General features: G+C 40.4%; 1 protein-coding gene across 1 annotated transcript in view; it reads right to left on the bottom strand.

The window, feature by feature from the left end:
• The window catches only part of LOC122787760 (breast cancer type 1 susceptibility protein homolog), a gene marked incomplete in the record, with an annotated part of 959769 nt that overhangs the window by 848878 nt on the left and 83454 nt on the right, over positions 1-27437 (bottom strand). The window contains 1 exon segment of the mRNA XM_044054657.1: positions 10740-10825. Coding sequence (XP_043910592.1) covers positions 10740-10825 — 86 coding nt within the window.

Genomic DNA, 27437 nt, shown 5'->3' with positions numbered 1-27437 from the left:
ATCTCCTATTTCTGAAACTTTCTTACCTTTTTCTTCATGTAGTATATTAACAACAGTATTAGCTTTACATTGCATTTTAACTTTAACAGATAAGTTATGTAAGTGTTTTGGAGAGATGGCATAAGAATTTATTTTTAACCTCTCCATGGCTAAATTAGTTTTGTGATTTAAGATTTCAATATATCTTTTATTTAAGTCTTCTATTGTCTTCTTATTCTCTAATAAATTAGGAGATTTTTTTAGACATAAATAATGTGAGCTTCCTTTGTAGTTCTTGAAGTTCTGATTCCCATTCCTTGATTTTATTTTTATACCAAGCAATCATTTTTCCATAGATATAAGATTTTAATGAATCCCATACCATTACTATATTTTGCTTCCGAGCTGTAGTTTACATCTACAAAGAAATTGAGTTCATTCACTAACCATTGCTTAAATTCTATAATTTTTTGTAATATATGAAGGAATTCTACTAAGAAAAGCAAGTGATTTAAAATTTATTTGCACTTTTAGAACTAGAGAATTATGATCTGAGAGGGGGCAAGGAATTATTGTAAAGGAAGTAATTTTTGTTTGAAGATCCTGGGAAATATATATATTATCAATTCTGGTTTGGGTACCATATCTATAATCTTGATGGGAGAATACAAAGGAATTACTATCTATAACATTAAAGGTATCTTTTAATTTTAAGGATTTGGTCCATTTTTTTAGTAATTTTGCTGTAGCTGTTAGACGTGGAGATTTTTTATTAATAGTTTCAGACATATCTGTAATACAATTAAAGTCCCCCCATTATTAAATTACCTTTAAACATGCTTGTAATTTGATCTAAATGCTTTTTGACTGTCCCCATCCCAATACCCGGAAACCAATATAGGTTTGCTAGTGTCCACAACCTGTTACTAAACTTCAGAATGACTATAGCTATAAGGCCCTCATTGCCTATATATTTATATATTATTTCAGGATTTAATAAATTGTTTCACCATAGAATTATTACCCCCCTCTTCTTTGTTTTAAAACTGGAGCATGCTAAGGTCTTGAACTCACTTGGGTTCCATGTGAAATTATCATTGCTCTTGAAATGCGTTTCCTGTAAAAAAAAATATTTGTGATCTATTTAAGTTTAGATATCTTAGTAAGTTAGATCTTTTACTTGGACTATTTAGACCATTAATGTTTAACGATAATATAGAAAGGTCCATATCAAATTATTTTGAGGAAATATTTAAAGGTGTCATTGACTTTACCTGAAATCATCCCCTCCTTAAAAAATAAAGTATTACTGATTAGTACATAATTATCTCAGTGAAGCATATCATCACTAAGGTACTCAATAAGTATACGTCAGGCTCGGTAAAAATAATGAACAATTTAAAAACTAAAGTTAAAGTAATTCGCTCATTAATCACTACCCACCATGGAATGAAATACATTCCTAGTCCAACAGATTGAAACATCTGGTGAACTATCATTCTAACTTCCTTTTCCCATTCCTTTGAGCTCCATATATACTGTAGACAATCGAAGTCTAATAAACAACTATTATTGTGATTTTAAAACATTTGGTTGTAGAAGGCATTGTTTAATATGCATTAACTACTATATCATTACCTTCTAAACATAGAAAACAAATGCAGCTGAATTATACTAATTATTAACTTATTCAGCTCATTGTATCAACATAACTTTCCATACTGGATATGAATTCACTTGTTTAAACACACATAATCCTTAATCACAAGGATTGCAAGCAATAACAAAAATTAAAAAAGAATATCGCATCTTATAATATATAAACGTATGCTTTCAAGAACTGTTCATCAGATTTAAGAGACTGTATATAATTACCTTATAATCTGAATATAGGCTTAATCTTATTATATCAGCTAATAGTTACAGTAATGCTTTAGAAAGGCAGTCAAAAAAATGCATATGTTTAAATTATCTAAGTGGTGTAAAGCATAGTAGTTTCTATGAATGCGTTGATCAGGTTACTTATATCATTTTAGTTGCTTGGTTTACTTTAATAATGGTTTTGTTAAAATATGGTTCAAACAACAATCAGATTTAATTTTATATTCTCTTATACGGGGTATAACTAGATAAGGGAAATCTAGCTTGTTTCCTAAAATGTGTTGTGAACGTGCTTCTGTAGGGTACGAGTATATCAACAACCAATCAAAACCTTATCTACTCGTTGTTATGACAACATTAAACTACTCTGCAATTGTAAAGATAGGAGAAAACTTTTTCCCTAGCTCGTGCAAACTGCAGTCTAAACAGACTTTTATAAAACTTCACAAGCATTTATTTCCCACTCAAACAGCTGCCGTGAAAACAGGAGAGAGAGAAAGGAAAAAAACTGCTCAAAATACTGACACTCCCTCGCAAGGAGCACACCACCCCTGACCCAAAGACACGAGGGTCAGCTCACATTGTGTCCATTGTACCTTTAACCCCACTCTCTGCATACTGACCTCATACAACACCAATTAACTCGACCGACAGTGCTTCTCCAATCTGACCCGACACAACTGTACATCAGTTCCACATAATCTGCAACTACAGCCAACAAAAAATGCACCATTCAATATCAATTCAGAAGGCAAAGCAGTACATCACCAGAATTACAACAGTTCCCGGCCTCTATTCCACAGAGAAATCCCACCAACTATCCCCGACAAGTAGAGATCGCCAGATACTTCAACAAACCCTGCCCAGAAAATCACTCCACTGTCAGCCAACTTCCCGAAATAGGAACAATCCTCAAGCCATTCCAAGTAACAACTATTTCAGTAATGTAGCCTTCTAAGAAACCCAAACCCTACTTTCAGTAACAATTTTTTCCTCTAGCTGCAACAATAGTCCCAGTCCTTGCAGCAAGTACACAATGACAGACCGGACAAGATTTCGAATAGGGTATAACCCTAGTGTACAACCTTTCTTCGTCAGTGCATCTGAGGCAAGAAGCAAAAAAAAATGTTTTTCACCATAATACCAAAAGCAATGATTACAGCAATACTCTCCAGAAGCATACACATTGTTTAAGGGCATTGCAAAGACTCCAGCTAATTATCAATGACTGCAATGTATATATTATGCAATAGGCTGTGGGCAGTATAACAAAGGTCAAAATAAATAGGTATGCAGTAATTGTCATTTATGCCAGGGAAGGAAGTTGATGTTTAATACTGTAATGAATATAAATTAATGTGTAGGCTTGTATTTGCAGTTCGTTAGATCACCTCTTCCATACATTACTCTAATGCATCATCCAAAGGCAGGACATTAATTTTTTCCCGATCACAGTATGTTAGTTACTAATCGATCTAACATTTTAACATGGAATGAAATTTAGGCAGCATATTTAAAATGTAAAAACAAAAATAGAGAACAAAAAAATAACTGTTTTATACGCTCCTAGACTGACAACCACACACCAGTTTAGAACAATCAAAGCCAATCAGATAAAGCATATATATATATATATATATATATATATATATATATATATATATATATATATATATATATATATTTACTCTACCATTACTAAATAAGCAAGGTAAAGTCCAGTTTTATATTACAGACAAATTACTACATGTAATAACTGCAACTCTAAACGAGTCTCTTTCTTAACATCCTCATTCACATCAGCAATGAGGAAATACCTTCTTGTTACTTTAATTTGAACCGACAGATCTCAATAGCATTTCTCCATTTAAAAATGTGAACGTTTCATAGCTAGGAGGAACATTTCATTACTATAGTCTAAAAAGACTAAGTGCTACTGTATGAGGCTCAGACTAAAAACAACAATAAGCATTTTAATAAAAGGAAAATTAATTAAATAATAGACATGACACTAGTAGGCTGAAAAACAGTTATAAAACATAATTTAACTTTGATATTACTAGATTTAATAAATAGCTATATTAAGTAGTAGAAATTTGTAACATTTATTTATTAAAACAAAGAGAAGAGAAACTTAATAGGATAAGACATGTATAAATAGTTATAGGAAACATACCTTTTCTTGTGTGTATGTGTATATATATATATATATATATATATATATATATATATATATATATGTTGTGAATAAATGCATGAGATTAAAGGTATTAATACATAGTGAGACCATTTAGATACTTTTAATAGTTAGGTTGCAGTTGACACAGATTTCATAGAAGTTGGTACTCTGGATTCAGTTTTCGTTTTTTTTTTTTTTACATCAGTTCAGCCATTTTTGTCAGCGGTTCTCTTCAGGGATGGGGATGCCCATTTCCATATCTTCAGAAATGGTTATAATGTTGTTTTGAATGAAATGCATGGCTTCTTCCAGAGTGCTGAAGGTTCTCATCTCACTTAGGTGCATTATTTTAATTTTTGTAGGAAAGGCTATTTGAGCTTTAATATTATTCTGTTTTAGAGTTTTTATTATTGGCCATACCTTTTTTCTCTGTTCCAACACTTCAGTGGAGTAGTCATTGTCAAATCGTATTGTGTTCCGGTTATATTTTATAGGACTTTTCCTCCAAGCTGTTTTTAACACCAGTTCTTTGTCCATAAGAGATAATAATTTTACTATAATTGATCTTGGTGGTATGATGGATGTTGATGAAGTTGTTGCTGAAGTTCTATTTCCCAGAGCACGATGGGCCCTTTCTATTCCAAAGGAAGAACCTTCTTTAAGATTTAAAACCTCTGGTATCCAAGAGTTTAGGAAAGACAGTGTCCCCTCCTTCTGTTTTCTCAGGTAAACCAAAATTCCTGATGTTCCTGATGTTTGACCTTCTCTCTCTATTTTCAAGATCATCTAGTTTCTTAGATAACCAAGTATTCTGCTTCAAGAGAAACTCTGTTTCCTCCTCGTTGAGCCTTTGATCAACGTCAGTCAAAGAAGTTTCAATGTTTGTTAACTTTGACTGGTGTTGCTGAAGTATTTCTTTGAAGACTTCGGTTTGCTTCTGTGAGTTCTCTTCTAGGTTCTGTAGATTAACCTTAAAATCATCCATTTTTGTTGATAATTCTTGTAATGTGGTAGTCACCAGTTGTAGTTCCTTTTTTAGTGTCAAGTCAGCATGAGAATTCTTTAGGTTGCTCATCTCTTCAGATGCTGTGTATAGACTAAGTAATTTGACAGGAAATTTCATTTAGAAATCCACCAAAATTTGTATTTAGTTGCTTTAGACTATTAACTAAATATTTGTAGTAATTTTGTTAGTAATAGTTAATTTAATTTCCTGAATTTAGTACTAATCTATGGAGCTCCAAAAAATGCTGCTTTTCAGTTAGCCATTCAGGCTCCGCCCCGATCTTCCATTGTTTTGAGAAAAATTAATATAACCTCATCTTAACCAGTTTAAAAAAAAGATGTCTCCATCTCATTTGGAAAGGCTTGAGCACATGCAGAAACAAGAGCAGCACAAAAAATTTATTGTTTGCACTCTCTGTTCAAGTCTAAACAATTTCCATCTTCAAAATTACCTCAATCCACAGCTGCCACATGTTTTGACTTGATTTTCTAAATAGTTCCCAACCAAATTCTTAAATATTTACCATATTCATATTTCCATATATATTCAAAATATTTCTTCAAAAAATCACAAGGAATAAAATTGATTTATTCCAGTCATACTTTTATTTCATTCACTCTGTATCCAAACATTTTACTATATTTATCTAATAGTTGGAATAACTTATCAATATCAACTGCAAGATGCATCAAATAGACCATCAACACCAAACACAATTTTAGTTTCATTAAACAGTTTACATTCCTACAAATTACAGCACCAACTACAGCAAATTGGTGGCAATGGGCATCCATATCTTGCACCCATAAATCTTAGAATAGGTGACAGTCCACCATTAGGATTTTCATTAATGACTTTTAACAGGTCAACAGACTCTCGCAAGAACCCAGTTTCTAATAGGACCTGCATCTGACAATACTATTTCACCCTGCCAAAGGCTTTTCCTCTGCTTTAAGGTTCAGAAACTCATTCCTATTCTAAAAGTCCTCTAAATCCCAATTTTCCTTTTCCATCTTCCCATGATGGTCTTATCACCTTCAAAAACATTTTAAATAAAAATAAACAAAAATCTAAAGTTGCCCTAGTTTATCTTCTACTCACCTCCTTAAAACCAAGTATTATCATATTGTACATATAGTATAACTCCTCACATCTACTTCAAGTTTCATCTTTAAGGATCCCAGTCTTATATCAATGTTTCTTTATTTTAACCTAACAAACAAATTTATCTTTATCTAGTATTTGCACCAATCAGTAAAGGCCTCAGGACTTCTAGTATGGTGATCCTCTTAAATGACTGGGTTTCCCTGTCATCCACATGTTAAAAATAGTAAACAGTGACTTTAATCCTAAAACAATTTACTTTTTGGTCTATTCTTTGATTAGGCAAAAGTCATCACTGAATTTAAGTCCATTTCTAAAAAGATCACTGCAGAGAAATTAAAGAAAGTTAGCCAGTCAAAGCAGATCAATGACATAAAACAGCAGCATGGCACAACATCAGATACAGTAAATCTTAATAGTTGAAAAGACATATTTGAAGTAACAAACTTTTAAGAATCAAAGGAATGAAGCAAGCACTTACAATATTACTTTTCAAAGAATGAGGAGATATTTGAGGAGATGGAAACACTTCTAAATAAGCACTCCAATGCCATTAAAACTCTTATAAATTAAAACAATGAACTGAAATCAAGACCTGTGGCAAGCAAAGGAAGATTAGATTATATAAAAGTCCAGCAACAATCATAACTGAACCAGACATTAAAACACAAGTATAAATGTTATATCTCAGCAAACAGAAGGGTGTGACTGTAAATTTAACAATTCTGTTAATAAAATGGACGGAGTTCAAAAAGTGACTGGAAAACAAAGACTCGCCAAACATCTTGGGTTCCACAGCCATTAATTCCTCCATACTCCAAGACCTACTATTGTATGTTTAGAATCCTATGCAATTAAAGAGAATTCTAAATGCTCTTTGGAAATCAGTTATATTATGATTATTCCAGGATCTATGTTGATCATGATTCATCAGTAAACACAAGAGAAAAAAAAAAAACACTTCACACCTGTAATGAGTGCATGCAAAACAAGGAGGCTATGACTCAAACTTTTTTATATGGCCAAGATGAGAATCTTTGTAGGGCAGTGAAGACCCTTTTTTGGAACAAGAGCAAACTCTAAAAGTACTACAGTGCCCTGAAACACAAATTGTTTTACAATCAAGCACAGTGAAACAACAAATGTACGAAGGTGAATCTCTCACCAAGAATCAAGTGCTGGCAATTGCCAGGAAAAGGATACCCATACTGCTTTCCTTATTCAAAAGGCAACCAAGGAAAGAGCATCAACCTTAATTACAAAAAGCTCATAAAATAAAAATGAAAGGAAATAAATACCCCAAGAATGGAAAAATATTCAATTGTGGTTTCTTGGGACTGAAATACGAGTTGACTTTAAAATGAGAGTTCTCCAAAGGACTTTTCAGCTGAATTAACTCTACTACTGCTCAATTTCTTGCATTTCTAAGTTTCATTAATATAGTACTGTCATGTTCAAAAATGATACTATCAATTATGTTATTACCAAGATAGACTGATCCTTGTCTTGTCTGGCTGAATACTGATCCATGCAGTAAGTAATCTGTAAAATAAATTGACTAGAAAATTGAATATTCTGGCAACAATTCTTACTTGCAAAACAGAGGATGGGCAACATTACTTAAAATGTTCATTCCTGTGCCCATGGACTGTACTATGAGAGGTACAATTTGACATGAATGGCTGTGCTGTATTAAAGGAACTAGAAACTAAAGTTCTGTTCCAGCAATGACGTTGATAGGAACATCCATTTATAGAGCGGTTTTCTTTTTCTTGGTTTGTCTATCTGCTTAGAGAGAGTATGCTTATTTTATTCAGGGAAGCTTAATAATACGGTTATGTAACTTTCAAATGTTAAGTAAGGAGTGCAATGCTAAAGGAGAGATGTGCTGGAGAAAGAATACAGTTTCTTAATAAAATCAAAGTAGCTAAGTAGAGAGAGTTGTGAATGGGATGAGAGGTTATTGGTGCAATGGAAGAGGATTCGGTTCAGGAATCATGTCAAGGTTTACACTACTAGGAATATGCAGCACCCAGGAAATTGGTGAGTGGGTGTAATTAATGTGTTTGAATGTCTGCTTATTGTCGGAAATGTATTGGGCATTATACTTTCCAGCATAGCAAAATTTTAAATTACGAATTTTTAAAGCAAGAAAGAATTTCAGTAAAGTTAAAAAGGTGAAACTCCCAAAACATTAATACTATTACTTAACACCCAAAATCCGTAATTAAGTGGGGACTTTAGGCAAAAAGTAGATAATATATTTTGGGATGGGACATTTTCTTGTTTGGAAAAGTCCAAAACATGACGATGCATAGCAAATGCCAACATATTGGCATCACAGACTAAGGAGTATTGGCAGAAAGGGACCTAATAATCTATCCTTGAAAGCAAAATCTGATCTGTACATTATTACACATTATTTTAATGTTATGGGGAGGGGGAATCAACAGTCAAGATACAAAGCAAACTATTAAGAGTAAGAGACATATTACACAAGTACATTTCACAAAGAAATGTATGTAAAATACAGCAATACAGAAAAAAAACACTCTTATGAGTCTGGGGATGACAGATATACAAAAATGATTAAACGTGTCTTGGAAATCTGTTTTGTTTGCACAATATAAAAATCTAAATGAAGAAAGGCAGGATAAAAAATATGCAACATAAGGTTCTGTTCAGGGAGAAAGGGAAGATGGCAATTGTATAGTACTCTGGAAGGTGTGCGGTGGGGGAAGGGATTTTGAAATAAGATGCATATATAAACATCTATTAATGCTATTTACTACTGCTGTGAACTACAAATGGACTTACAGGTCCAGTCAAAAGACAAGAAAATTATGACAGCTTGCAGATGGTACAAATACTCAGTAGTGGTTTTCTAGAAACCCAACTATGTAGCAAAGATCATCTGATACAGGAAAGGCAAGGATTCACCACAGAAGTAGCTTCTACATATCTTACAGGATGAAAGGGTGAAGTAATTTTACTACCAATGGAAATGCAAACTGTACAGATACAGATGAGGAAAGAGTTCAACTGGGCATTCCTTATACTTGGAGAAAACATTTGACAAGGTCCCAAACAAGCTGACTTGGGCAGACCTGTGATGGTTAGAAGTCCTGGAAACATTGGTAGAATATATACAAGAACCCAATGACAAAAGTACAAAAACTGTTCAGACTTAATGAAGGATTTTTTGGTTATATATATTTAATGAAGGATTCCCAGTGGGAGTGATGTGCATCAGGTTTCAGTTCTGAACCCATTGCTGTCTATACTAGTGATGGACTATATTAGCAAATAGGTTGGAGGGGACAGATCAGCAGAGCTGCTGTATGCAGATGATATACATTAATAGCAGACACTGAACAAGAACTTCATCAAATAATAGGGGAATGTATTACAAAACTGAAGTCACAAAGGGTGAAACTGTGTACAGACAAGGCAGTCGTCATGCCAGCAAATGGAGGAAATCAGGAGAAGCTAAAACTGAGATAGAAAGGAAAATAGTGGAACAAGTTACCAGATTTGAGTATGTAGGAAGGACTGCAGCCAAATGGCACAGAGTGTCAGGGAGAGTGCGCAACAGAAGAAGGTCAAAGAAATTAAAAAGTAAGCTGTGAATACCAGTGGTACTATCAGCAGGCTGGTACAGCAACCTGGGCAGTGAAGGCAAAGCAACTGAGGAAGCTAAAAGTGATGGAGATGAAGTATCTGAGATGGATGGGTGGGATGCATACCATGTGACCGATAAAAAAATTAGGACATCAGAGCAGAAGCCAAAGTAGTTCCAATTACAGAGAAGGTTATAGAGAAAAGATTAAAGTGGTTCAGGCACATGTGCAGGAAAGCAAAAGAAAATCTGGTGAAGATTTGGGAGAGACAGGAAGAAGGCCAGAGGAAATGAGGATGCCAAGCAAAGAAATGGATGGACTGCGTCAAAGATTACCTTCAACAGTCAGGGCAACCATCGAAGAAAGTAGGAGAGGCGCACTGAAACAAGAAAGATGGTGACAGTCAACGTGACATCCAGAGTCCATGTAAAAAATGAGAAAGAGAGGGCTGACAACAGTAATAAGAAATACAAATGGTGATAGAGGAACAGCTGACATACTAAGAAGGGTATATGCTGGAAATCAAGGATACAAAACAAACAATTAACAACAGATGTCTATATTCCACCCCACACTAACGTTTTAATATAAATTATAGCTTTTGGAGAGACAGCACTCATTATATTAGGCAACTGAAACCTTATCTTCAATATCAGAGGCTAACAGGGAGCCCTAGGAATTTTAGAGCATCAATGGTAGAGAAGTTTCTTAAAAGCACATGTGCAATAGAAATTAAAAGACCCAAAAGAAACTGAGGAGGATTCATATATTATTCATCTAAGTGGTACACACTTCCACAATGCCAACAAAATAGCATAGAGTTACTTATACTCTACTGAATATAAAATCAGTCTAATGGAGGTATCTGTATATTTAAGAATTTAACATTAATCCTAATGTTAATGTACACAATCATACTTTTTTTTAATCAGCAGCAGAAAAATGCTGAACTGGAAACATCATGTAGTACCTGAGTTGTAAGAATGTCGCTCTGAGAAGAAAACCCAGATGAATCACCAGTGTGACTGGCTTCACTTTCACATCCAGACGTTTCTCCTACAACAATAAAAATAATTAGTTTATTACTGCACACTGACATAAATGCTTCTCATTTTCTTGGGCAATTAGTATGACTCAAGCACACCACAGTGAAGTCACCAATTTATTTCAGTAACAAGGAAGAAATCTGCTGAGCTGAAACATTCTTCAAAAGTGAAGTAAGATGTGCTAAGGTGTTTTATTTTGCATGCAATTTATAAATAGAACGTAAATGACTACTTAGAATATCAGATGATGTTCAAAGACGGTCATATGAAGAGAGTACCAGTTATCTCCTTCCAGGAATCTCTCTCATCAACAACATTCTTTCTCCATTTAGTTACTGCACTTAGGGTCTGCATTTCCTAACAGTTTGCGCAATGCTCATGGTTATATATACTAAGTCTACAAGAGTTCTCCCAGACCCATACTCCTTGAGTCTACTAAAATGAATCTGAGCAAACTTCACCTGCAAACAAACAAACCAAGATATAAGCCATCTAGCAACAATATGGGTGAAAGAATTGTTTAAGTGGAGGGTGCAGTAGGAAAGTAACCGCAAGAGAGGGCGCTCCTGAAGAGCAATTGATAAGGCAAGTGCACATATCTGTTGCATCTTTCTTCAAGCCCACTACAGCTGGTGACAAGAAGAATCTCAAACAGGGCAAAAAACTTCATATGGAAGCAAGAACTTGACAGACTTAAAGAAGAGTTCTGAAGATGGAATCCTGAAGCAACAAAACACAAAGGAGGCACAAATACTAAAATCACAACTCAAGCAAAACATCTGGTGAATGACTAACAGCACCAGTAAAAGCATTTTTATATAAACTAGCTCTGCAAGTTGATCTACTGTATTTGTGTTTGCTTCTGAACTGTTTGCACTTTAAAAAGTTTGTTTTCTGCTTAATTTAACTGTTAGGCTAACACACTCAAGTGCGCTAGCCGATTTAAAGCATTTACTGTTTGTTACTGTATCTTTTGTTGTCTGTTTGTAACAAAAAAGCAAAAAAAAACAAAAAAATATCCTTGATTTCCTGCCTTTACTGAACTAGAATAGTCCAGTCTTCAGATTTTGCTGATCTCTGGGCTGTGTCATAGTTCCTGTGTTGTCCATATCCTTATTTGGATAGGAGGAAGCTTCTTTGTTCACCAGTGGGAGTGGGGAGCACTGAGCAGCCTATTTGTCCCTAAAGGAGTGGTTCCAGCCCAGCAACTTGTAGTTTATTGGCCGTTTTGGGCCATTACCTAGCTCTTTTCAACCCCCTGCTATAAAGCCCGCTGTAGCGCGATTTTGCGAGAATTTGCTCATAGAGCAGCATCGGGCAGTGCCGGTTAATCAAGTTTAAACTATTTCTGGCTCCGCAATGTCTGCTCTTCAATTTTTCCCTTAGAACTGCTCTACTTGCAATCTAAAGAGTCTATTCTCTATCTGAAAAGCCCAGCACTTGCTCCTAAAGCATTTTTATACAGATAAAGCACTCAAACAAAAAGGAAGTACTTCATTCACCTAAATCCCCTTGAGTACCCATTTCCCTACAGGTCCGTTCTGACTCTGTTACACAGAAATCCTATACAATATTCTAGCATGTCGAAAGGTCAGTTGTTGGCGTCCTCTCCTGTTTAGCTGGTGAATCTGGGAACCTTGAGGCAATGTTACAACTGCCTCATGTACACAGACAACCCTCTCCTCCTCCCAACAAATACAAATATATGTGAGAGATGCAACTATTTAACCAAACTGGAGGCTGAGCTCTCTCAACTCAGTACTGGCAAAACCAGTCAGGAGGAGAAGGTAACCACGCACACCACAATCCCAGTCTCACATAGACCTATCACAACTGCAAACCAAACACATAAACACACAAAAACATACTCGGAGGTTCTAATTAAAAATCTACCAAAACAACAGAGGCCTCCAAAGCAGACACCCAAGCGACCACTACCTCAAGACATAGCACATGCAACACATAGTTCACAAAGTCAGTGTGCTAAACAGTCACAGCCCTTAAGGCTAAACAACATGCCAGATACACTTGTAATAGGTGACTCCATAGTCAGACACACTGACGTCCCGCTCACCAGACTGAACAAGGAAAGGGTTACAGTAAGCTGCCTGTCGGGTGCTAGAATCCGCCACATAACACAAGCACTCAGGTCACTCCAAAGCAAGTACAAATATGACTCATTGTCCATGCCGGTGTGAATGACCTGAGACGTACCTCCCTGGACAACATGAAAAGAGACAGAGGAGCTCTCTGATTATGTAGCCCAGGCCGGTATGACCCTGACCCTGAGCAGCATCTTAACCTCACCAAGAATGATGCCACAGTACAGAGACAAAATGATCAGCTTTAATAATTGGCTTAATTACTGGTGTCATTCTAAGGGGATCCAATATCTGTCCGCTTGGGATGACATGCTTGACAAGCCACGCTGCTTCGCAAGGGACGGCTTGCACCTGTCACCCCTGGGCTTCCGGATATTGGCCAAGGCTCTTGCCACCCCCATAGTGCCTTTTTTAGGCAACGCTCAAAAGACAAACCCACCTCCCTAGAAAACACAATTGAAAAAAAACTAAGGGTAATGCTGCTCAATGCCAGAAGTCTAAACCTCAAGATGTACGCTCTCGAAGTCCTCCTCAGTATGGAGAACATCGATGTCTGTGCAGTGACTGAAACCTGGTTCAAGGCTCCTGAGAGCACCCCAGCACTACCAGATTATACCTCATATCATGCTTTCCGGCCCCAAAACGTGGACCGAACCACAAAAGGAGGGGAAGTATCCATATTCATCAAAGATACCCACACCTCCAGGTTAGTGGCAACGCACGAAGCATAGGAGACCATCCAGGTGCAACTAACCATAGGCAAAACTGCCCTACAGTTTGTAGCATGCTACAGACCAGCCTCTCAAACTCAGGAACCCCACTCAGCCTTCTTGAAGACAATGGAGAGTATGAATGTCTCTCCAAATACCATCATATTGGGAGACTTCAACTACCCAAACATAGACTGGGAACATTACTCAAGCCCCAACACCCTAGTCCAAAGGTTCCTAGAATTCATAAACTCAAATACGATGGAACAACTAGTCACCACTCCCACAAGAGGAGATAATATACTAGACCTGATCATCACAAACATGGGGACAAAAGGCTCCAAACCGGAAGTATACCCCTCATTGGTGAGATCAGACCATAAATTTATCTCACTGGAAATCTACATCCCACCCCCTGCACAGAAGACCACAGTGAAGAATTTCTCAAACGCACACTTCACACTTCTTAAGACTGAAGTGGTATCTTTCAAGGCCCCTGGGCCAGTGGAAACCACAACCCACACCGCTGAATCCTTTATAAATGCCTTCTACGGACACCTTCAAGAATGCATGATTCATGCAATCCCTAATAAAACCAAGACCCATTCCCACAAAGGCAGGCGTCCTGTCTGGTGGACCCCAGCCATTAACAAACTTTACAACAGGAGGAGGAAGCTACTACATGACAGAGCAAAATCCCCAAAAGGGAAGGCATCTCTGATCAGTACTAGCAAAAAACTTCGATCACTCATAAAATCATCAAAGGCCAACTTTGAGAGAAAAATCACAAAAGACAATCACAAGGCCTTTTTTAGCCATGTTAGAAACCTGGGTGGAAACTCCCAGATATGCTCAGAATTAGTCTAAAATGACACAAAATACACTGAACCCACAGATATTGCCAGCATTCTGGCAGACAGGTTCAGTGCAAATTTCTCCGCCCCCTCCCCCCTAAAAGGAGAAATATCTATCCCAGCAGAGTGTAGCCTCCCTAACATCTCAGATGCCCAGGTGAGAGCCGCCCTCTCCAAAGCTAAAAACACAGCATCAATGGGACCGGACGGTGTCCCGGGCTGCGTGCTACATGAACTCCAAGAGGAACTAAACCCACACATAAGGCTGCTGTTTAATCTTAGCCTTACTACAGGATACGTACCCAAAGAGTGGTGTACAGCAACAGTGGTCCCACTCCACAAAGGAGGTGCTTCTACGGACCCTGGAAATTACCGCCCCATAAGCTTGACGAGCCTGGTCGGCAAAGCTATGGAAAGGATCATTATGGAACTCAAACAAAGACATTGGGGACCTACAGCCATTGGATCCTACCCAATTCGGCTTTGTCAAAGGCAGATCCTGCCTTTTGAACCTAGTCGACTTTTTTGAAACAGTCACTAAGGCCATTGATGAGGGTAAGGCAGTTCACACAGCCTACCTTGACCTTGCAAAAGCCTTCGACAATACCCCACTCGGGCATCATTGACAAACTCACCAGCTTAAATGTAAACCCATATGTCACAAGATGGGTTGCAAACTGGCTCAAGGACAGAACCCACAAGGTCAGAATTGCTGGAGCCATGTCAGACTCTAAGCCAGTCACAAGTGGTGTCCCACAGGGCTCAGTCCTGGGACCCCTCTTGTTAGGCATTTATTTTTCCGAGGTGCAAGCAAACATAGGAGGATTGTGGCTGACAAAGTTCGCAGATGACTGCAAACTGGGCGCCATAACTGATACTCCAGCGGACACAAGCATCCTTCAGAAAGGCCTCATAGAAACGGATAATTGGTGCCAGAGCCATGGCCTTAAACTGAACGCCAAAAAATGTATAGTCATACCCTTTGGGAAAAACAAGGTACCCACAAATTACCACATAGGTGGTAATCCATTAAGTACGGAAGAGGTAATCAGGGACCCAAGTCGACAGTAACCTCTCATTTGACACTCACATTGCCAAGGTGGTTAGGAAGACCTTCTATATTGCCCACCTTATCATGAAGGGATTCACATCTAGATCAAGAGAGGTCATTGTGCCCCTGTACTCTTCTCTTACCAGGCCCATGATTGAGTACAATGCCCCATTTGAGATGTATCTTACCCGACACCTGCAGCAGTTAGAAAGACCCCAAAAGTTCCTCACCAAGAGGATAAAGGGTCTCAAACATATGTCATATGCTGCCCGGCTGAAGAAACTCCAGCTCTATTCAGTCACATACCGCCTACTCAGAGGTGATCTATGCCTGACGTACAAGGCCATGTCCAATCCGGAATTAATGGACATGCTCCACCTCAGAAAATCCAAATCCATCAGAGCCACGAGAGCAAGAGATTTGAACCTCAGCACAGAAATAAATAGGACGTGCTGGAGGGACAGATTCATAACCCGGAGGCTCCCTACACTCTGGAACAGAATCCCAGTCCATGTTAGGCAGAGCCCCTCACTAACTCTCTTCAAGAGAAATCTTGACGAGTGGATGGGAGATCGTAGGTTTACCCCGGGGGTCATCTCTGTGTCACTACTAGACAGAGGCACAGTAAACTAAAACCTAAATGGGCGTAGTATTCTCATCCCAAGGGGTGGCGAAAGCCACACACACTCTGGCTAGGCTTATAAATGCCCTAGGGCAGATAGCCTAGCATGAACCTATGAAGACCACGAGGGCGATTTGCCAACTAATGACAAATATGATGAAATCTTCTCCAGCCCCATGACGTAAAGGGGTGAAGCCCTATGGCCCATGCAGCTTGTAATCAGTTAGCATTGGCACTAGAGGTTTCAGGGGTGATGACAGAGCTCTAGCAGCTAACATGAGCTTGTCCACTGGGCAGTAGGCACTGTGCACCACACACCACCACCTACTATAGAAGAGGGGATTACCCACGGGAGCATCATTCCCCTATATGGGCAGCTACTGTGCTTCAGCTGGCCACCTACAGACCGGAGTTGTGAAGGATGAGGCAGGTACTGCTAAGGAACCATTAGAATGGTCCCCTCCATAATGCCCAACTCTCTCCTCCAGGGGACTCATCCAGTTTAGGAATGCCTGGCTCTTGGTGAATGAATGAGGCAACAGGACAGAAATAAGGTGGTCAGTAGTTAATGTTCTACGTAGGGGTTAAAAAAGCGGTATAAAACAATTAGAAATTATGCAATCAGGGAGATTTGCTCAGCCACCACCTTCTCCAGTACAGATGCACACATAGCAAAGGAGATAAAAAAAAACTACCTGAGAGGTGTCCGAGCTCAGTGATGAACCAAGTAAAATTCACTCAATATAAGGCATTGTATCTCTGATATCATACACTGAGGTAATGGCTGGTAAAAATATATTTCAACAGACAGACTAACATCTGAACCACAGAAACTGCAGGTCAGACAAGCTGGGCAAGTTTATAAATCAGGAAATTTATGCTCAGAGGAGGATGAGAATTTTTCATAAGTAGATTAAAATTTAACATCTCTTTAATAAACTGTTTTGTAAGGCCTTCAGCTGGGCCACCTTTCCACAAGCAACTTAATCATGATGCACTAAGATGGTAGACAAGCCATGACCAAGAAAGTATTTGGGATCCCATTCGAACAATTGGAGAAACAATATTTTGCATTAAGAATCAACCTACAAGAGGATCCTCCTTGTTGAATTATAGTAACCAGCAAACACCTTGCTGTAAATTAGGAAATAAGGAAGAGTTGATGCCTATACACTCCTAACCAGCAATGTACATGAATAAATTTCACTTACATAAAAGAAACTCCAACAGAAGTGGCTTGAGGGAACAGGCACTGATACACATTAAAATGGAGGGATGTTTGACACAGTAAAAATACAGCATAGTTGTGAGAGAAATTCACCATAACAGCAGATATTTGAGTAGGAGATCACCGCCACAGTGTTATTATCTATTGATGGAAAACTTTCAAAGATGGACATCTCTCCTTCTTGTCTAACTTCCATATCGTCTGTAGATGTCCCAAGCCCCAGCATGCACAACTTCTTCTCAAAGCTCAGAGAAAGGAAATCTCTCCATCATGGGACCTCAGTTAGGTCTTACAAAAGCTAACACTGGCTCCCGCTTTTGAACCAGATGCTTCAGGTCCCTTACAACTTTTATCCTGGAAGATGCTGCTTTTGCTGGCTGGGATATCTGTTAAAAAGATTTCAGAAATGTGTGTACTGATGTGCAGGGAACACTTTTTGGTCTTTCCTCAGGGTACGATATTCCTTCATAAAAATCTCTTTCACATGAAAAGAACGTAGCAAGTCTAGCTATTTTTGTCCAAGATGTTACTGATTCAGACCATTCATCTACCTGTTTTTTTTTTCACCCAAGACTCAGAACAAAGGGGGGAAAAATCTTGATCTCTTTGGATATGCATAAACAATCAAGATGCAAAGACCTAGCAATGAAATGTGTAATATCGGAGCAACTCGTGTCTCTTGCTAAGGGTAAGGAAAGATAACCAGTTGATAAGCAGTTTCAAAACAGCTTGAACACTGACTGCATTTGCTACTACTACTCTGTTTTTGGTAAACCTGCCTTGGGAAATGTCAAAACCTATTTTCCCAGAGCCACAGCTGAGTTAAATGCCAAGCCACAGACCTCTTTCAGCATAAAAGAAAGATTAGCCCCAAGGACTACTATACCTTTATGGACAACATTCTGACCAAAGCTGCCGCTATCAAGACCAGTCTTTCAGGAAAATAAATTTAAATAGTGTTGTGCTCAAAGAGTACCAGTGTCAATCTTGACATAACGTTCAAATGATTGGGGCAGGGGGACTGACTTCCTTGGAGACAACACCCTCTTCAAAAAGTTTCTGACCAATTCCCAGATCTGTGGCATAGAGGGTAACAGTCCTGACAGACCAGGGTGTGGAGGATGGAAGTGAATATCTAACAATGGCTTGCCATCCTGGAAAGCAGGAAAAATAAGACCTGCTGTGCTAACTGCTAGCTCCTAATGGAGTATGGGGGAAACGACAGGAATAGTTACTGGGTAATTAGGTCTATCTGCTATATGCAAGTATGGGGGGGTTTGAACATATATCAGAAAGAAGACATGGGACCACCCAAGAGCATTAACATATGCAAAGCTGCCAGCCACAAATGGGAAGAGGTTAAGCTTGGGAGGGAGGCGACATTACTGGCATGTCAAGCTAACTCCCTCACACCAAACTCTCACCTCTGGTATTATGAACTAGCTGGTATGTTTTTTCCTTTTGGCTAGAGAATGCATAAGTTACAGGGTTCTTAAACTGTCCTTGGAATGAAAGGATGAATGGTTTTCACTCTCACCCCCGCCCCTTATATGGAATGAATGAGGCACCTGTTTGCAAGTAGAAGAATCAAATGGTCTATTGTGGGAGGACAGAAACGGAACAAAAGTAAATTGACCACGAGGTGAGCAGACAGAGAAAATCTATGGGAAAGTATGCTAAAATGGCCAAAAGGTGTACCTTTATAGAAGGGCAAAACTGTCTTCCTCCTATGAGAAATACTGCAGGACCTGTGGCTCCATGCAGTCTTTTGAGACCATATCTTTAGATGACATCACCACAATGAAAATTTGTGTCACTAAGCTAAGTATTGTTTCCTAGTGGTCCGTTTTATAAGCTAATTGCAAGGTATTAAAGACTTCCTCAAAGACTATCCCCTTAAAAGTATCAGGCTGAGAAGATTCATACTGAAATCTCAGTGTTTTGAGGTTTGTCTGAACCAAAGTTTCCCTGATTTGGGTCAGTAGAATGCAATACTACAAGAATACAAGAGCTTCCATTTCATACACATGAATAAAGGAGAGAATGACAGCTGAATGGACCAGAGAAATCCCACCATTAAGATTTTGGATCTGTCTGACCTGACTGCTTACAGTACACACAGTAAGTACGGCACAAGCAGAAAAAATGTGCCAATGGATGCTCAGCATGGCCACTGCCCAGGCCCTTCTGAATGGGGAAACTGGAGCAAATATGCTCAGCATGGCTACTGCATGGCCACTGCCCAGGCACTTCTGAATGGGAAACTGGAGCAAAATGTCTGCAACTGGAGGGTATTGTCGGAGGTGAAAAAGTATACCTGTGGTATACCCAATTGTGTGAGACTAACCTGAACATTTCGGCATCCAGTTTTCACTTGTAGCTGCTGACTCTTGACATTCTCAGTTTGCTGGTAATCGCATCAAGAACTGACTGGGTGTAAGATCCTAAAAGATTCAGGCCTACCTGTACTGTCAGCTCCCATACCATCAATGTTACCCTGTACAACTGGAGAGAATGACTGCCTCACAACTTGTTTATATACCATATAAATGTAGCATGAATTTCTTGTTCCTGGGGTCCATGGTGTCAGCTTTGATCTGAAAGATTTTTCAGGTAGAGTTCCATCATCTGTTTCATAATGTTATGCTTGCTCAGCATGGTCCTGATCCACTTTCCATTCATTTTCAAGTATAAAGAGTATTTCCTGTGCAGTGTGAACACATCAATTCATTTGCGTCTGCTCCACTTACAGCACTACTGTAGTTACACCTAGGTTGAATTTCACCTGTCAGGCCCACCAGATGAGCTCCCTTCTGAGGTCTGAAATGAGTGGGACTGTCTGACAAATGCGCTGGAAATGCTATTTCTAAAGACTCTTGGGGTACCACTTAACCTTCTTCATGTGTAGTCTAGTTAACAGTACCATTAGGATAGGTACTGATGTAAAAAAAGAAGTTATATACTCACCATAACGATCCATCAGAGTTGTTGCTCTTCATTTGTCTTCCAAAGAGGAACTGTAGATCCACTGAAGCAACGGGTTCAAAGGAGGAAGAAACCAAGGCTTAAAGGACCAAAGCAAGGTCCCAAGGATATGTAGGGTCCTTGATCGGTGACCTAAGAAAAGTACCCTTCAGAAAAGCTTTACAGAGCTTGGAAGAGGCTAGAGAAGCTATATTATCCCCCATGTGAAAATTAGAAATAGCCACCAACTATACTTTAGCCGCAGAGAAGTTGGCAACCTGTTGAAAAATGCCTGTCAGAAACTCCAAGATAACAGGAACCGGAGCAGTGAAGGGATCCAAACCTTGCTGATATGCCCAAAGTAAGAAATTATTCCACTTACTTGAATAAACCTTCCTCGTGAAAGATCTATGAGCTGCTACCAAAATCTTCTTAACCAGAGAAGATAGCCCAGGAGTCCTAACTATCATGGGAATTGGAGCAGTCAAGCAGTGAGCTTCAGACTGGCCAGATCTGGATATGGAATCCTTGAGGGATGTGAAATCAGATCCGGAACCGGATACAATGTCCAGGGAGGACACACCACATGAGACCACAGATAAGGGAACCATACTTGGCAAGGCCAGAAGGGGGGAATGAGGATGATTGAGCTCCCCAGCCGTTGTGCTTTCTGAATGAGTTTTGGTATCAGGGGAAGTGGAGGATAAGGACAGAAAAGACCGGAGGGCCAAGCATGGACTACAGCGCCTCTGGGGGACTCGCCCGGAGAGAGGTTCAGAGTGAAAAGCTCACTGCACTTCATGTTGAAAGAGAGGCAAAGAGATCATGGCAAGGCTGACCCCACTTAAGAAAGATCTGTTTCGCTACTGAAGGATTCAGAGACCACTCATAAGGCATCAGGATAGACCTGCTGAGCCTGTTTGCTAGAATGCCACCAGAAAACAGATGGTGGATATTGCCCACTCCGACAATCTCATGGCTTTGTGGCAAATGGGATAAGACCTGATTTCACCCTGTTTGTTGATGTACCGGACTACAGACATCGTCTGTCTGGATGACAATCATCTCTAGGGGAAGATGGGCATGAAGAGCTTGCAACAACAACAGCACCGCCCTCATCTCCAGGACGATGATATGCAACTGGGTCTCCAGGGAGACCACGTGCTTTGAACTGTCCTTCCCAAACAATGTCCCCCCATCCAAGTAGGGAGGGGCCTGTGGTCACCGTGGTCAGAGGAATGGTAAACATTTTCAAAGGAACGTTGAAAGCATAGTTTATTTAGACTGAGTAGATTAAATACAAAGGATGAAGTGTTTCAAGAGCAGGTAAATGCTATGGCAATGGAGTTTGTGAAGAGTGGTTATTCAAAGGAATTTATAAATAAAGTAATTAAAGATGTAAATATTGAAAGAGAGTCCAGGTATAAACCTATATTACGAGGCTGTAGTGAGAATAGTGCTACTAGACAGGTGATGTTGGGTAATAATATTGCTGTTAGGTACTTGACAACTTATAACCTAAATTCTCATAGTGTTTGTAGCATAATTGAGAAGAATTGGGCAATTTTAATGGCTATGCCTGAGATTAGGTCTATAGTAGGTGATAAACCTAGGTTCGCCTATAGGAGCTCTGAAGCTTTGAAGCAGAAATTGTGCTACAAGGATTTTCAGAATAAAAATGGAGATGATAGAAGGGTGGCTAAAACAGTAAAATGCTATAATTGTACTTGTTGCAATGACATTTATACAGGTGATGCTACATTTACACATCCTATAACTAATAAGACATTTTACCATGAGAACAATTACTGCTTGTAATGAGGAGAGAGTAGTATATTTGGCTACTTGTGTGTGTTGCACTTCATTCTATGTGGGCAAAACTATAAGAAAATTGAGGGAGAGAATGGTGGAACACAGGTCTGAAATCAGGAGGAAGTTGCCCACCAATGCCTTAAGTAAGCATATATTGGATGAAGGTGTGTGACATACTTTTAGATTTAGGGTCTTTTGTAAGGTAGAGGTAGGTCTGAGGAAGGGTGACATTAATAATTTATTGGAATTGAAAGAACTAGAATGGATTATTAGACTTCAAGCTGATGTAGCCCCAGGCCTAAATAATTCAGTTAGTCTAAAGCCCGTTCTGGCTAAAAGACAGAGAGAAGTTTTATAAGTTTAAGTTTTAATTATTAATTATTAATTTTTAAGTATGGTGCATGTGATTTCATATGAAACAGTATAAAATTGTTTATTTATAAAAATATATATGCTTTATAGATATGATTTTTTATGTGCTACTTTGCATGTATTTATTGATTCATTGTAGCTTTAAATTTTTATTGTTAGGTGGGTTGGCTTGAAGCATGTGACTTTATGTTCTCCTATTTAAATGGTGATTTTTTTTATATGTTAAGTTATACTGATGAAGGGTGTAGACCCGAAAGCTTTATTTAATAAAGATCCTGGTGTATATCTCTTTGAGTGGTAAAAATAAACAGACAACTGGGAAGAAGATCCGGGGACTGAACCCACCAGAGAAGAGAATCTGTGCATGCTCATGATAAACAACAAGATGTGACAGTGGTAGATCTAGAAATGACCACTGGACCGCCAGAGTCTATTAGAGCACCCTCATGTGTAACTGAGCTGTGGGAATGACGGTGATCGTGACCGCTATGGACCCCAGCACCCTTAAACTCCACTGGAGGAGATGGAACTTGAAGAATGTGCAAGACATGAAGTTTGAGGAACTTAAGTCTGCCGGGTGTCAGGAAAACCTTGGTCTGAATGGTGTCCAACTGGGCTCCAATGAAGTGCACAACCTAAACTGGTTCTAACAGGGATTTGTTGAGATTTATGGTGATGCCCAAATGGTGGGCGGTTTGGGTAACGAAATCCCTGGCTTGGCAGAGTTGATGCCTGGAGAGGGCAGAAAGGAGCCAATCATCCAAATAGAGGAAGACCTGGAAGCCCTGCACCCACAGGTGAGTTACCATCACCATTGCTTTGGTGAAAACCCTGGGGGCTGTGATGAAACCAAAGCATAGCGCTCTGAATTGATCATGATTGCCCCCCAGCTGGAAGCGGAGAAACCTCTGGGAGTGTCCGTCCATTTTGATGTGATAGTATGCATCCTGAAGGTCTACTGAGAACATCCAGTCGTTCTCCTGCTGGAAGGGTAGGATAGACTGGAGTGTGACCATCCGGAATTTTGTCTTGGCAACTGACATGTTCAGGGTAGAGAGATCTAGAATTGGCCTCTCAAGCCCCCCATTTTCTTTGGCACTAAAAAGAACCTAGAATAGATGCCTAATCTGGACTGGACTGGCTGGATGACTCGATTTTCTAGCAGCTTGAAAATTTCCTGTGCTGCTGCCTCCCTTTGCACAGATGGAAAGTCCGGGAGGTATTTGGCTGGAAATGGCCATTGAATGAAGAGGAATGAATATCCTGTGGATATGATTCACAACACCCATTGATAGTCTGTGTAGTGAGAGACAACCCAGACTGCCTCCAGAGACGAGCAGCCAGGCAACCCTTCAAGGCTGCTGTGCAGGCCTGTCTGAGAACAAATCCCGAGACCCTTGGTTCCTCGGACTCCCTCTGCCGTGAGGGTGGCATCTGTCAAATCCCTCTCCGCCTTTGAGAGAAGGTGAGTCCCAAGCGTCCTGGGAATAACCCTGAGACTTCTGGAACCACATCTTCTTCGCCCCCTCTGATTCCTGGAAAATGATCATTGAGGGGTTGAGAAGCGGATTCCAACAGCAGACAGTCTTCCCGTCCTTCTTGCTCTGGACCAGTGTGTCGCATACAGTCTTTCCAAAGAGAGTTGAACCATCGTACTGGGCATTTGTAAAAGAGGCCTTGAAGGGCTCCGAGAAGGTACAAAGTCGGAGCCAGGCGTGATGACTGATGGCAACACCTGCTTTAGCAGCACCCTCAGTAGCATAAGAGAGAAGCTGCATAGAGATATTGACAATGGAGGGGAGGGGAGCCATTCAAGAGGAGAAAACCTTCCTATCCTTTGTCGACATGGACCCTGGGGTAGACTCGGCGACCTCCTTTACTAGGTCTCTCTGAAGCCTAATAACATGTGCCATTTAGATCAGCGCATGTACAGAGAACGTTGCTGAATCGTAGGCCCGCTTCCCAAAAACAGCCCAAGGTCCTAGAATCTCGGTCTGGTGGGTGGACCTTGGAGCTCTCTCCTGTGTGAGCTCCTTCTTGGTGGCCGCTGCCACCACCATGGCATCCACAGGGGGTCCCCATTGACTAGTGTGGTCTATTGGTAGGGGAGCTGAGGACCTTATCAGGGCGCTTGGGGATAGGCTCCACCGTGTTGGGCTCCTTCCTGAGATGTAACAAATCAACCAGAGGATCTGTGGGAGGGGACACCCAGGAAGTACAGGGTCCTGCGTCAAACACCTTCAGGAACACAGACTCGTCATGGTTGGATTTTTGGACAGACACCCCCCCCCCCCCCCGTGCTGCCACAGGTTCTCCATGCTGTCTCCAAAGGACATCATCTGAGGGTGATTGGGGATAACCCTCCCTTTCCTCCAAGTCAGTGTCCTCCATGAGAGACTCTGGTGCGGAGTCTAACTGCTTGCTTTTACATGTGCGTTTTCGAGGAACATCCCCAGGAGGGGTCTCTGGGGAGGACTCAAAAACATCCAGCTGTTTTCGTGTGGGAGCTACCTGGGGCAGAGAAGCAGCAGACTGTCCCTGAGGTGACAGAATGGTGGAATCCAGACCAGAGACAAAGGGAGCCAGGATGGATTCCAAGGACGAGATCGTCAAGGATCTCAATGGGATTGAGAGAACCCTCTCCACCTGGTCAAAGGCAGAAGGAGAATGAACCCCCTGAGCTGGGGCTATGATCAGGTCCATAATCCTCTGTATCAATGGAGGAGCTGGAGCTGAACCTCCAGGCGCCATGACATTCGACTGGAAGGCTCTGCTCCGAAAAACTCAGAGCCAAAACCACTCCCTTGGATCTGGCACTGAGGCTACAACTCCGACCTCAGAGCCAACCCGCTCAAGGCAACGGTCAGTGCCGAACCCTCAACACAGAGGATCCGAGGACTCAGAAACCAGGGGATGGATCGGAGAAGGAGTGATTGGGATGAAGGTGAACTGCATGCCTCCCGCTCCGGAGGGAGAGGGGGCAGGCAAGATTCCCATCTGTATCGGAGTGTGGATGAATCGAAGCATCATCCTGTCCACCTCGGTTTAAGAAAGGCTGCGAGTGGATCTGGAGAAATAGGCCACAGACACCAGCCTAGAGAGGCAATGAGTTGACACCAATACCAGGGAACGGCTCTGTGGCACCTCCAGCTCCAGGGAAAAATAAGAACAAAGTCGAGAAGAACCAGTAATAGTAGGCAAACGGAGCTTTGCTGGTGGTTCAGCTGAGGAAGAGCGGTTGGGGGACCACTTCCTCGGCCTGTCTCAGTGCTTGTGCTTCTCTCCATCCCCGGTCCTCTTAGCGGGAGGTTGAGTCACAGAGGCTAGGACGGAGACAGAAGTAGACGCAAAAGGGGTAGCCTGGGCACCCATAGCAGGTGGAGGGAGAAGGCCCTTGAGTACAAGTTCATTCCTCCTGTCATTCAGTGCATGGGGCATAAACTCCATGCAGATCGAACAGGAGGAATCGAGATGAGTAACCCCTAAGCAAACACACAGTGTGGCCATCTGCTGGGGAAAGCTTATAACCACACTCCGTGCACTTACGGAAGCCTGGTTTGGGTGTGTCTGAAATTTTTAGCGAGAGAGAGAAAGCTCAAACAGAAAACACGCAGGCACACGCACACTTCGAGATAGGACAAAGAAAGCGAGAGTAAAGAAAGATTTTTTTTTTTAAACCGACACCTGAACGCAAAAGGGTAGGGGTAGGTAAAGAATAGAAAGAAAAATGCTTTTCTATCTAAAAATTTAACTCACTAGATTTAACTCACTCAAAGAAAAACCTGGAGCAGCAGACCACAATGCTTGCAACAAGCGCTACAAATTAGATCTTAAGGGAGGAAGGAGACAGGGGCATTATGGGTAAGGGAGGAGCTTGGAGCAAGGATCTAATGGTGGAGAAATGCAGTGGAGATGGATCTGTCCCAGATCTGTGTCCCACAGGTTAAAAAGCAAACAAAGACAACTTCAGATCTTGGTGTTCTACACATCTCCCTGGCTGTCATTTTGGATTTCTGGTCAAGGTGTGCAAACAGGAGTTTTTACTAGTGGCCCTTCCCTTTGGCAGGTAAGGAGTGACCCTTTTGTCCAGCAGGGTTCCCAAGCAGGGCTTTCATTCTCTGTGAAAGCACCCTTGACCTCAGCAAAGTCAATGAGAAATGCAGTTTGGCAGCTAGTCTACAGTCATCAGGGATCTGCTCATACTTTACAACAAAGCAAGTGCAGTAAGTCATTTGGATCAGTACAAATGTGAATACTTCATGGTGTCAGAAAGGTGAACAATCCACTGCACTGTAAACAGGCTGAATGAGAATGACATTAAATGGAAATTCTGTTTGCTCCTCTTGAATTTCAGGATTCGCTTCTGGCTTCAAGGGATAGGGATATACAGAAAGATGGTGTTTAGGTCCCAGGCAACTAAAAATGTTCTAAGCATTAATAATGGACACTTTTGGCGAGACTCAAATTTATTGATCCTTCAAAATCTGTTTAGCTGGGATAGGGCCAGAAAGTGCATTTTATGTTCCATCCCTTTTTTATTGGTGGGAGGGACCATAAAAACTCTTGGGGAAAAAAAATCTGTCCCAGTCTCCCTGATGGACATTCATCAATGTGCCATTAGATGTTGGAGTTCCTCAAAGATTAGGTACAACCAGTCTTAAAGGACTGAGGAATACCTATAAAAAGGTAGAATCTTTGAACTTTAACTTGTAGCCCTTGTAAAAATGTCTCTTACACACTTTTCTGATGTCTAGTTGAACTACCAGAATACTGCCAAACAAGTGTAAAAAAAAAAAAGGGGGGGGGGTGGTAAAGAGAGAAAGCATAGAGGAAATGGAGTTAGGGAGATAATGCTAGTTAGATAATTCTTTTTTATTTATTTGACATTTGTTGACCGGGACAGTCCG

Source organism: Protopterus annectens, chromosome 13.part0 (assembly GCF_019279795.1).
Source record: "Protopterus annectens isolate FY-2018-M chromosome 13.part0, PAN1.0, whole genome shotgun sequence".
In the NCBI taxonomy this organism is placed as follows: Eukaryota; Metazoa; Chordata; order Ceratodontiformes; family Protopteridae; genus Protopterus; species Protopterus annectens.
The sequence above is the reverse complement of the archived record's forward strand: the minus strand, read 5'-3'. Positions and strand labels throughout refer to the sequence as shown.